This window comes from Terrapene carolina, unplaced genomic scaffold (genome assembly GCF_002925995.2).
Source record: "Terrapene carolina triunguis isolate 2854851 unplaced genomic scaffold, T_m_triunguis-2.0 Scaffold24, whole genome shotgun sequence".
In the NCBI taxonomy this organism is placed as follows: Eukaryota; Metazoa; Chordata; order Testudines; family Emydidae; genus Terrapene; species Terrapene triunguis.
Genome location: NW_020664375.1, coordinates 3,899,368 through 3,912,003, shown reverse-complemented (window position 1 = coordinate 3,912,003; position 12,636 = coordinate 3,899,368). Strand labels below are relative to the sequence as shown.

The 12,636-nt window shown below is 43.2% G+C and overlaps 1 protein-coding gene across 8 annotated transcripts in view; it reads right to left on the bottom strand.

Moving 5' to 3' along the window:
- The window catches only part of LOC112113708 (lysine-specific demethylase 6A), a 289,994-nt gene that overhangs the window by 93,845 nt on the left and 183,513 nt on the right, over positions 1–12,636 (bottom strand). For all 8 annotated transcript variants that reach the window (XM_026650231.1, XM_026650232.1, XM_029911180.1 and 5 more), the window contains one exon: positions 3,216–3,250. In XM_026650231.1, coding sequence (XP_026506016.1) covers positions 3,216–3,250 — 35 coding nt within the window. The remainder of the gene's footprint in view (positions 1–3,215; positions 3,251–12,636) is intronic.

The window sequence follows — 12,636 nt, the reverse complement described above, 5'->3', positions numbered from 1 at the left end:
TTACTGTGGTATCTTCACTGCAGTAAGTCGACAGCTAATGCTCTCCCGTCGACTCTGCTTGCACTCCTCGTTCTGGTGGAGTACCAGAGTTGACGGAAGAGCGTTCAGCAGTCAATTTATCGCGAATCGACCCCCGCTGGATCGATCACTGCCCGCCGATTCGGCGGGTAGTGTAGACAAGCCCTAAGTAGTCATGCCATTTATTAGTGTGCCATTTAAACAGAGTCTGCTGTATCCAAGAGCTCTCTCTAAGCCTTAGCCCTGAATGTAAGTAACTCATCATAAACGCATACTGTTTGCATTTTATAGAATAAAACTGCATATTTAAAATTATATTTTTAAATTTATCACATTATTTAAAAGTTGCAACATGTATAAATTATAAATTTTGAGTTAATTTTGGCACAGCAGAAATAATGTATTTCACCTTTTCAATATTGTCTCTAGTTATGTTGGTGAAAACACTGATATGTATGTATGCCATTTATCTAAAATACTGTACTCCAATATAGATGGACACGTTCTAAAACATTTCTCTCAAGCCTTTAATCTTGTACATATGCGTTTTTCACTTACACATATTAAAAGTAGAATCAATTAAACATGTTGTGTATATTCCTCTTGATATCACTTAAACTGAAACAGAATGACCCACACTGCTAAAACTCCACTGCAATTTTTGTTACATGGGTATTTCTTAGTAATCAGCTCCAATTCTGATTATTTATTTTAATATTAACACCAAACTAGGTGGGCTTGCTGGAAAAGACATGCGACTGCCACAAAACTGGTGTTCTAGGAGAATGACAAATCAACATTTTCCACTGTAGGAGCTAATTTGCAGTTGTATAGGTAGAATGTAGATTTACATTCTAAACAAATAATTGGTAAGGACTGAAGTATATACGATGTTGTACAATTTTCAGATTATATAACTGAAAATGTAGTTACAGCACAACAAAGATTATATATGAGGCTTTCCACAAAATAAATTCAATGACCAAATTAGGCAAAATGAATCAAATTAATTAAAATTTGCAGGTTACCTTTAAAGAAACACAACTTAAAAATAACATGCTATAATCAAAGTTCTTGTTTATATTACTCAGAATATTAAAAATGAAAATTTTAAAAATCCAATCTATTTCTCGCTATTTATATTGGTTTTCTTCCTGAATTTTGCTCAGCTTGGAAAATGAAAATCAATTAAGTAATTTTCACTTTTATTTATATTTATTTTCACTGTTAACTGTAGGAGAATATCACATTGTTTAAAAGTTGATTTTAAACAGAACCTTTAGTTCCATTGGGAACCCTCAATCCCACATAGATGTATAGTTGACTGGCAAGAGACTTTGGCTAGGATGCACCAAGAATGGCCACCTAGGCTAGACGAAACACTGGTCAGGGTAAATCCCATCATCCAATTATATAAATAGGTTTCTCCCAAATGATGGGATCATGAGAAGGTTTAATGGGTCACAGGCCCAGTGGGGTGGAGGTTGGAGAGCGAGCCCACCCTGCACTCACGCCACAGTGGTAGCTCTTGTCCCGTGGGGCTGGCCCCAATTCCCTGCTCCAGGCGTTGCGTTCTGGCGCATGGGGTCACAGCGCCATCGCGCCACTCAGGAGTGGAAGATGCCAGCCTTCACGCAGCCCACTTTGTTAAGTGAGAAATCACGACTAATGCCAGCAACGGCGACGGAACATCGATCAACGATCTCCCGGTCTTCAGAGCAACAACTCAAGCCACCATACTCTTGACGTAATTATCTGTCTTAACCACCTAAATGTAAAATTATAGTTGTTGCTCTACATTAGCCATACAAAGAAGCAGCAGCAGCACTCAGGTTTGGCCCGGCTGCCCCTCCATCATGACCTGCCCCACGTCCTCTGCCCCAGCACTGCAATGGTAATTCTGGCCTATTGCCGAGGAGAGGCAGTCAATGACAGAGGGGCAGATGGGCCAAATTTGGGTGAGTGACGTTGCAACCTAATCTGCAGGGCTACAGTGCGACTCAGGTTTGGCCCAACCAACTTTCCACCATGACAGCCTCCCTTCTGCACAAGGCTGGAATTAGCATTGTAGTGCTAGGGCAGAGAACGCTGCTGCAGGTAATCAGTGCCTCCTCAGCAGGGTGCGGAGGCAGCACTGGTGGCAGCAGTGAAGGACCAACCTAGCCTATGATTTTGCCGCCCCCTCCCCGCAACACACACAAATTTGGACCGTGGGTGGGTCACCTCGGTAAAAAGTTTGGAAACCACTGATGTAAGGCACCTGATATGAGGGTCTGGATGTTTTATTTACAAAATATACATGTTTTTTAAAAATAATTTAACTTTCACAAAACAAAGTCAATTTATGCTTCCCCCCACTACAATTACATTTACTTTATCCTTTAGTTGAGGAAAGCACAGAATTTACTTGGCACCATTTTGTTTACAATAGCTTTTATTTTCAATTTATCTGTGTTCTTCAGGACACATCTTTTACTTGTTTTTTTTCAACTAGTATCTACATCTATACCCAATAGAAAGTGTACAATGCACACTGTGTGACTATGTTTTCACTCAAATTACACCACACTTTGAAGGTATACTTAATAGCTAGTGTGTTACATTTATTTGCACCCTAGCATCTTCATTCAGATTGGTGGATAAGCTGTCCATACCTTACCAAAAGCCTACTGAGGAAACTCTGAGGGCAGAATTTGGCCCAGAATTCATAACAGCATAACTTTATAGTCTGCAGATGATGACTCATCTTATCTGGCAGTAACCTCATTTTTAGGTGTCTTTATGTCTATGTGTTCACACATATGGAGCCTTAGAGCATCTGGAAACTGTTTTAGGAACTACTGTATTGAAAGTCAATTTAAATTTCACAAAGAAATTTTAGCCAATAGTTCAAGTTTAGTTCTTGCCTGAAAATGACTGACAGCGTATTTAGGAACTGGCAAATACAAAGATTAAGAAAAAATAGCTAGCCGGACTCTTATATGGGCAATATTTTGAACTTACCACAACGAATTACATTTCCTGAGCTGTTCGTCCATTATAATTATTTTCTTAATGAACATAAGTTGATGCGAACTTCACATAGCATGTGCCTAACTTTCATTCACAAAAGTGTCACTAGTGGGCTGGATTTCACAAACTGATTATATAACACACTGACTATACGTCATCAAAAATACAAAAAGCTTAACACTTACCTGGATTTCATATAAGTGGGCAATGTGAAACTGAACTGTAAAAGTGGGAAAGTAAAATAATTAATTATGATAAAAACGGACATTTAATAAGAACGAAATAGTTTAATATTAAACACTTTAAAAACATAAGTAATTTGTTATGAGTTAAGGTTTATTTCCAAATAAATTTTATCAGTGATTTCAAATCTGACAGTAGCATTGGTGAAATATGAACATGTGCTCCAATAACAGCGTTATGCTTGCATACAAACAATGCAAAAACCTGAACTTGTAAATCAGATACAGTACCACAAACCTTATTGAAATTACACCAAACTTAACAAAAACAAAAGTAGCTATGAGAGACATGGAGAAAATGCATAACAGCACCATGTTGTAATATTTTCAGTACATAAGCCAATCAGAAACAAGCCAATATTTTTTTTCTGCTACTATTTAATTAGTGGTGGAGCTGACTGGATAGATCTCAGACCAGAAAAAATATGTTATATGCACTAAAGCACACACATTCTCTCTGCAAAAGCACACAAGCTTCTTATCCCCTACTCCTAGACTTAGTTCATGCACCTACCCTCAAAAGGCCCTGATTCAGCAACTGAATTTGATTTAAGGCACAGTATCTCAAATAGTTAAAACTGTTATTTGTCTTGGGAAATCTGGAAGTTTCAGCTGTCCAATAACATACAGCATCAGTTATTTCAGAAGACAGTCTAGCATAAAATGGTCATTTTTCCACTGAGCCATGTAAAACTACAGACAATTGACTAGACAGGTCAAAATGCTTTTAGCATCCCTAGTATGCATGCATGCATCTAAGGGAATTCTAACTCACTACCACCATAATAGTAAGATGCCAAACATCCTGGGCCAGTCCATCCCTCAACTCTGCTGATGGCTGATTGGCTAGGAAGTTTTCTGTTTCTTTGTTTTTTTAAAAAGATTTACTCTATGTGTTTATGAATAAGCTGTTTTATGTTTGGTAAATTTTCACATACATTTTTCAGGGGATAATTATCCACCACCCAACAAAGCAAAACCAAATTCCATTCCCTAAAACTATTTTGATTTGCAGAAAACTATTATTTTCACCAAATATAACTTCAAATCACTCCCCCCAAGCTATGAAGCAACTAAGTGCTAGTGAGAAAAAACATATGTAAAGTATGTATAATTTAAAGAAAATTAATAACCAGAACTACCATAATTGAAGCATCCACATAAATCTATATTTTAACATTTAAAAAAAAATCTTATTTAAAAAACTTAGTAGGCCAAAGACTATGTCACTCAACACACGAGTTCTGACTGTGGATCATGCTCAGTAAGGCTATGGCTACACTATGAGGCTTTTAGCAATACGGCTGTGCCACTAAAAGGCACCCCTGTGTGGCTGCTTTTTGTCGGCAGGAGAGAGCTCTCCTGCCGACAAAACACTTCCAACCCACCACGAGCAGCAGCGGCTTTGTAGGCAGGAGCGCGCTCCCATTGACAAAACGCTGTTCACACCGGTGCTTTTTGTCGGTAAAACATTTGTCATGGGGGTGGGGGGGAGGGAGAGAAGGGGACAGGTGTGTGTGTGTTTTTGTAACACCCCTGAACAACAAAAGTTTTGCCAATGAAGACCCAGTGTAGACAAAGCCTCAGTTAATATGATAAAAATCCTTTAGAAACTAACTGAAAGTCAGTGTACATTAACTCACTAAAAATTGTCTCAATTTTTATTTTATCCCCAAAACACAGAGACATATTGAGGAGACAAAAATCAATTTTCATCTAGCTTTCTGTTAAGGAATATTGTTTTGTTTTTTTTAATTATTTAAAATCTCATACATGAATACTAAACAAGAAATCCAAAGAGAATGCTACTATGAAATATTTCTGTCAACATAAATTAAAAGTTTTTAAAAAATTAAACAGCAGATTCACTGGTATTCAGAACAGCATAAAGCTGCCAGAGTGCACCAATAGTTGAGTTTACAACTGCTTTGCATCACCAGGGCAAGGCAAAGCAGTCAGACTGAACTGGTGAATCCAGCCCTTAATTAGTAATTAGTTTATCAGTTTAGAGGGCTGTGTTATGGAGACCACTGCTGTGTAAAAGGGTAGGTGGGGGAAGGCCTGTTTCCAGGTCCCAGTATCTCTTCACTTTAAAGGCTCTAATAACTTACTAAATACAATAAAATAACTTAAGACTAACACAATTATTCCTGGTCTTACAGTATAGATACCAAGTTTCTTTAAAAATATTGGCAGAGTAACAGACTCTAAAAAAATAAGTTATTTCTCATGAAAACATCAAAATAAGCTCAAATATAACATCATAAATCCCTGCATTTATTCCTAAAGCTATGCTATTTATTCTTTAAAGATGACTCACAAATGATTTCCCCCCATGATTTACAGAAAGAGTTTGCATGTTTTTGTCCTGCTTGTTTCTTTACCTTAGAAATATCAGCAGTATCGAAGTCTGATCTTCCCTAGTTTTGTTGAAAGACTTCTTGGGGATGGGGTGGTACCTCAAGTACATGCATGGGCACTCTTAGGACTTATCTACACTAGAATAAAAGGCTGATGGTACATCTGCACTGGAAATTCAGGTGCAACTATAGCACAGATAGGCATATCTGCATTAGTTTTAATCTAGCTAGCAGGGGAAACAATAGCACAGATTTAAGTGCAGGCTAGCTGCCTAGACCGGTTAGTCACATCCTCATTGCTACTGTTAGCTGCACTAGCTAAATTAAAGCTAATGCAGGTGTGCCTGTCATCATTACAATTTAGTTTGTGATGTAGACATACCCTGAAACATTCTAAAAGTTTAGTACAGACAAGCAATGTATACTTAGTTTAACACATACTCAGGTGTCGGAGTTCAACCTAGGCTCCTCACTAAGGCTTTAACTTGATCAGAAGAACACATGTTCAAGGCAGCGTTCCTACTTTACACTAGACCCACAATATGTTAGCAAGCACATCTCCCGTTTAAATTCTAATACAGACAAGGTTTAGAGATGAAGGGGGAACTGTGCTAAATCTTTAACAAAGATATGCTTTCCCCCAGACAATGAGAGTTAATAGGTGCTAGACAAGAATTAAGTTTTAAATAGTCAATCCCATTGAGATATTCCTTCCTCTTTCAAGTGCTCAGTTTTTAGTCTCGTGATGACAATTTTATTAGGTACCCAAATCAGTGTTACAGAAAAGACAAGTTTTTTGTTGTTTTTAAACAGCCCAGAAACCATTTTTAGGTTTAAAAGAATAACTTTAGGCTCGTTTACATTTTTAGAAACCACCAAAAAAAAAAAAAAAAGCCTCATGCCCCTTTTATTTCACCTTCCAGGCTCACAAAGAAAAAAGCATATTCTTTATGGGAGAATTAGCCTACTCCCACAAGGACTGATTTCAAAGGGCATTCACAGCACACAGCACTGTGCCAGATTGGGCCCTTTAAGGGAATAAAAATAACAGGGAAATTAAAACACCATATTTAAGTTATCCAATCATTATATTCAATATAGGTGAAATATACTGCTTAACAAAATTTGACGGTGTAAGTCAGAAGGATAGAACAAATATAGTAAACTAAATGAACGTTAATCACTAATGACAGTTGTCCGTCATCCCTACTGCCTTGGTAACTAAGAAACTATTGCCCACTTGCTCATTCTGAGCTCTAATTTACAGTATCTCATGACTTATAGTACTAGAGAAATGCGCGTACATAATGTAGAAAAAATTTGGCTCATTAAAACAACTTTAATTTTAACTTGCTGAAAAACAGCTCAGCATTACTCAGAGCATGAGAGGCTGAAAAGATCACTCAGTACACCAGCAAATAAAACCCCTAACATTTCCACTTCAAGTATCGCTATAAAACTGAGTATCACCTTTCACTACACAGAATCCAAGCTCAACTCTCACTTTTCCACCAGGCTGGTATTTTACACAAGGCTAATATTCAGTATGGAAATTTCATGTTACCCTCTAAATTACTGCAATTTAGAAAGATCCACATAACACAAGACACTGGAAACTTCATGTTATCATTTAACATTAATTTTCATTTAACAATGCACTACTTTATCATCACTTTCCCCCTCAAATAACTCAGTATGCCATAAGGATGGCAAACAAACCTTCCTCTGTATTCTCCCACTTGTAGAGCAAGAAATTTTGAAAGGAAAGTTTCATTTACCTGCTAATTTTCAATGGGATAATAACTCAGCAGTGCTAGCAATTTAGTTATTATTACTAGTTGGAGTATTATATAATTCACTACCAGGATCCTATCAAAGCTATCTATAAATTTAAGCTTTAATCAGATTCAGTTTTGCTGTATATGCATCAGTGCCTAATTTTGTCTAACCCCTCTAGAGGCCTCTATGGGTGATCCCATCCTGAAATCTAACACAGGTACAAAGGGTATGTCTACACTGCAAAACAAAACAAAAAAACACCCCTGCAGCAGCGAGTCTCAGAATCCAGGTCAACTGACAGGCTATAGGGCTAAAAATAGCAGTGTAAATGTTCCCACTCCGGCTGGAGCCTGGCTCTGAAATCTGGTGGCAGCAGGGGGGGGGGGGGAAGGAGGAGAAGAGAGAGGAGCCAAACATCTACACAGCTATTTTTAGCCATGTAGCGTGAGCCCTAGTCAGTTAACCTGGACTCAATCGCTGCCGCAAGGGTTTTTTTGGTAGTGTAGATGTACTCCCACAGATCATGCTTGCCCTTCCTTGTTACAATCAGGTCAGAAATCCACTGTGTGTAAACTGAACACTCCACCATTTAAATTGGATGGTTTTTTAGCCAGTCTGCTTTGGTGTTCAGTACCTCTGTAATGTACATTGCCTGGATTGATTACCAGGAGTGCCAACCCTGGAAAAGTAGCATGCCTTAATGTGTAGAAGGTATGCCACAGTTTAAATGTTTTCTGACATCAACAGACTGGAATCCATCCAAAACAGTTTTTTAAGGATATGGAAGATACTCCTAAAATAATGTGTTCTCAAGAACCACCAGGTAAGGAACTGAGATATGATCAGAAAAATATAACTTCAACAGTTCTTCCTGGAAATTGCCACAAAATATCCAGTAGAAGTCTTTATGTTTCACCTAGATCCTCACCAATGGTCTACCGCTATGCACTGTATCATCATTCCTAACAAGGCCAAGGAACTGGCTGCTGGAAAGTGTCAGAAAGGATTTTCCCTTTCCAATCACGTACTGTAATTTGAGCAAAAATTCTTCTGAAAGACTTGAGCACGGCTCATCAGGATTAACAGGTGAGTAAATGTTCATCTGTGAGTTAGGCTCTTCTAGTTCCTGTTGACGATCAAGACAAATCCCACTACACTGTAATTTTGGAAAAAGAAATCAATGACAGATGTTTGCACAGATGATTCAAAGTTCTTGAGTTACCTGCTTGGGTCCTTGGTGGAAAGAGGCTAATCTCCCTCTGAACTATTATGTCTTTAACCAGAGAGGAGGTACCTCATTGTAGCTCTGGGAACAGATTATTCTTCAGAATTTTATACTTAATTTGTGTCTTAGTTTAATCTATATCCCTTGCTAGCTGGTTTTTGTTCATCTTACATCAATCACATATGACACATCAAATGAGATAACCATGTCTTTTTTGCATGGAGCAAGAAAATACTTCAGCTTTGGTTTTGGAGAGCTCTACCACTCTCCATAAATATGACAATCTCTTCGCATACATTTGAAAAACTCCCAAGGGGAAAAAAAAAAAAAAAGGGTTTTCAAGTATTTTAATGCAACTTCTCATTCTCCGTCTCAGAGCTGCTCCTTTTCTTGGGAGGAATCTAATTCAACTGGAATTAGCACTCTCTCTCTCCATTCAATGGGAAACCACAAAATGAATTACCACCATACTGAGGAGAGAAATGGAGGATGCAATATTAAAAACAATCTGAATAATAGAGGGAAACATGCTTACTATTGAAACAGCCGAATTTCAGGTAAGCAGGGAGTCACTGTAAAAGACGGTTACTCACCGTTGTAACTGTTGTTCTTCGAGATGTGTTGCTCATATCCATTCCAGTTAGGTGTGTGCGCGCCGCGTGCACGATCGTCGGAAGATTTTTACCCTAGCAACACTCGGTGGGTCGGCTGTGGAGCCCCCTAGAGTGGCGCCGTTATGGCGCTGGATATATACCCCAGCCGACCCAGCGCCCCCTCAGTTCCTTCTTGCCGGCTACTCCGACAGTGGGGAAGGGGGGCGGGTTTGGAATGGATATGAGCAACACATCTCGAAGAACAACAGTTACAACGGTGAGTAACCGTCTTTTCTTCTTCGAGTGCTTGCTCATATCCATTCCAGTTAGGTGACTCCCAAGCCCCACCTAGGTGGCGGGGTCGGAGTGAGACATTGCTGTGTGCAGAACCGCTGACCCGAAAGCAGCGTCGTCTCTGGATTGTTGCACCAGCGCATAGTGAGTAGTAAATGTGTGGACCGATGACCACACTGCAGCTCTACAAATGTCCTGGATCGGCACTTGAGCCAGGAAGGCAGTCGAGGAGGCCTGGGCCCTCGTGGAATGAGCGGTGAGGCGTGGCGTCGGTACACCGGCCAGGTCGTAGCAAGCACGAATGCAGGACGTGATCCAAGTGGATAGGCACTGAGAAGAGACCGGTGAGCCTTTCATCCGGTCGGCCACCGCAACGAAGAGTTGCGTCGTCTTCCTAAATGGCTTTGTACGGTCAATATAGAAAGCCAGGGCCCTGCGTACGTCCAAAGAGTGTAAACGCTGGTCTTGACGAGTAGCGTGCGGTTTCGGATGGAAGACCGGGAGGAAAATGTCCTGGTTCACGTGGAAAGGTGAAACCACCTTTGGCAGAAAGGCAGGATGGGGGCGAAGCTGCACCTTGTCCTTGTGGAACACCGTGTAAGGGGGCTCGGATGTCAGCGCCTTGAGTTCCGAGACGCGTCGTGCTGAGGTGATGGCTACCAGGAAGGCTGTCTTCCAAGATAAGTACAGGAGCGAGCAGGTAGCCAAAGGTTCAAACGGAGGCCCTGTGAGCCTGGAGAGGACGAGGTTGAGGTCCCACGTTGGAACCGGCTGTCGCTGCTGTGGGTATAGCCGGTCTAAGCCCTTGAGGAATCTAACGACCATCGGGTTCGAGAAGACCGAGGACGTGAGGTCCCCTGGGTGGAAAGCGGAAATAGCGGCGAGGTGAACCCTAATTGAGGATGTCGCCAAGCCTTGTTGTCTGAGGGACAGGAGGTAGTCCAGTATCAAGGGGATAGAAGCCTGCGAGGGAGACGTAGCTCGTTGCTCACACCAGCAGGAGAACCTCTTCCACTTGGCTAAATAAGTGGTCCGCGTAGAGAGCTTTCTACTTCCCAGCAGGACCTGTTGGACGGCTTGCGAGCATTGGCGCTCTGAGCGACTCAACCATGAAGCATCCACGCCGTGAGGTGGAGCGACTGCAGGTCGGGGTGACACAGCCGGCCGTGGTCCTGAGAGATGAGATCCCGACTCAAGGGGAGCGTGATCGGCCTCTGTACTGACAGCTCTAGAAGTGTGGTGTACCAGTGCTGTCTCGGCCAAGCGGGAGCGACCAGAATTACCCGTGCATGGTCCCTGCGGATCTTGAGCAGCACCCTGTGGACCAGCGGGAATGGGGGAAAAGCGTAGAACAGATGGTCTTTCCACGCCATGAGGAAGGCGTCCGACCGAGAGCCCGGGGCTCGTCCGTGTAGGGAGCAGAATGCCTGGCACTTCCTGTTGGCCCGAGATGCGAACAGGTCGATCTGGGGAAACCCCCACCTCTGGAAAACGGAATAGATGATGTCCGGGCGAATCGACCACTCGTGCGTTTGGAAGGACCTGCTGAGACGGTCTGCCAGCGTATTCTGGACTCCAGGCAGGAATGACGCCGTGAGATGTATCGAGTGGGCGATGCAAAAGTCCCACAGGCGAATGGCCTCTTGGCATAGGGGAGATGAGCGGGCTCCGCCTTGCTTGTTGATGTAAAACATGGCCGTGGTGTTGTCGGTGAGAATCAGCACGCAACGGCCCTGTAGGAAGTTGAGGAAAGCCTGACAAGCCAGGCGCACTGCCATCAGCTCTCGGACGTTGATGTGCAGGGCTAGTTGGGACGCCGACCACAGGCCTTGGGTATGATGCTCCCCCAGGTGAGCGCCCCATCCTAGAGATGAAGCGTCCGTAACTAGGTGGAGGGAGGGCTGTGGGGCGTGAAAGGGTACTCCTGCACAGACCGCCGTGCGATCCGTCCACCATGTGAGGGAGGCCAAGACTGCGGTCGGAACCGTGACCACCATGCTCAGGTCGTCTCGATGAGGACGGTAAACCGATGACACCCAAGTCTGCAATGGGCGAAGTCGCAGCCTGGCGTGCCTGGTTACGTAGGTGCACGAGGCCATGTGGCCCAAGAGGGCAAGGCATGACCTTACGGTGGTAGTTGGAAAGGCCCTGAGTCCTTGAATGGCGCTTGAAATGGTATGAAAGCGGCTGTCTGGCAGTATGGCTCGGGCATGTCTGGAGTCCAGGATTGCTCCAATGAACTCTATTCTTTGAGTTGGTATTAGAGTGGACTTCTCTCTGTTGAGTAGAATGCCCAGCTCGTGGAAAGTGCGTGTCACTATGTGGACATGGGCCTGCACTTGGTCTCTGGTGCGGCCGCGTACCAGCCAGTCGTCCAAGTACGGGAACAGCTGTATCCCTTGTCGACGAAGGAAGGCCGCGACGACTGCCAGACACTTTGTGAACACCCTGGGAGCCGAGGACAAGCCAAAGGGAAGGACTGCGAATTGGTAGTGCCCCCTGTTTACTACAAATCGCAGGAAGCGCCTGTGAGGCGGATAAATCGCTATGTGGAAATAAGCGTCCTTCATGTCGAGGGCGGCAAACCAGTCTCCAGGATCCAGTGAAGGGATGATGGTCCCCAATGATACCATGCGGAACTTCAACTTTACTATGAATTTGTTGAGTCCGCGCAAGTCTAAGATGGGCCTTAGACCCCCTTTTGACTTGGGTATCAGGAAGTAGCGGGAGTAAAACCCCCTGCCCCTTAGCTCCGATGGAACCTCCTCTATGGCCCCCATAGCGAGGAGCCCAAAAACCTCCTGTGTAAGGAGTTGCTCGTGAGAAGGGTCCCTGAAGGGGGACGGGGAGGGGGAGTGGGGGGGGGGGGGGCGAGGAAAACTGGAGGGCGTATCCCCTTTCCACCGTGCGAAGGACCCAACGGTCCGAGGTTATACGGGACCAAGCACGGTGGAAGCGGGAGAGGCGGTCCCGGAAAGGGGGAGTCGGATCCTGGGTACCGGTCGTGGTGCCGTCCTCGACCGCACCTTCAAAAGGCTTGTCTAGGCCCTGAAGGTGGCCTAGACTGGCCTTGGTTCTGACCGGGTTGAGGGCCGGTCGACCTTCTCCTACCA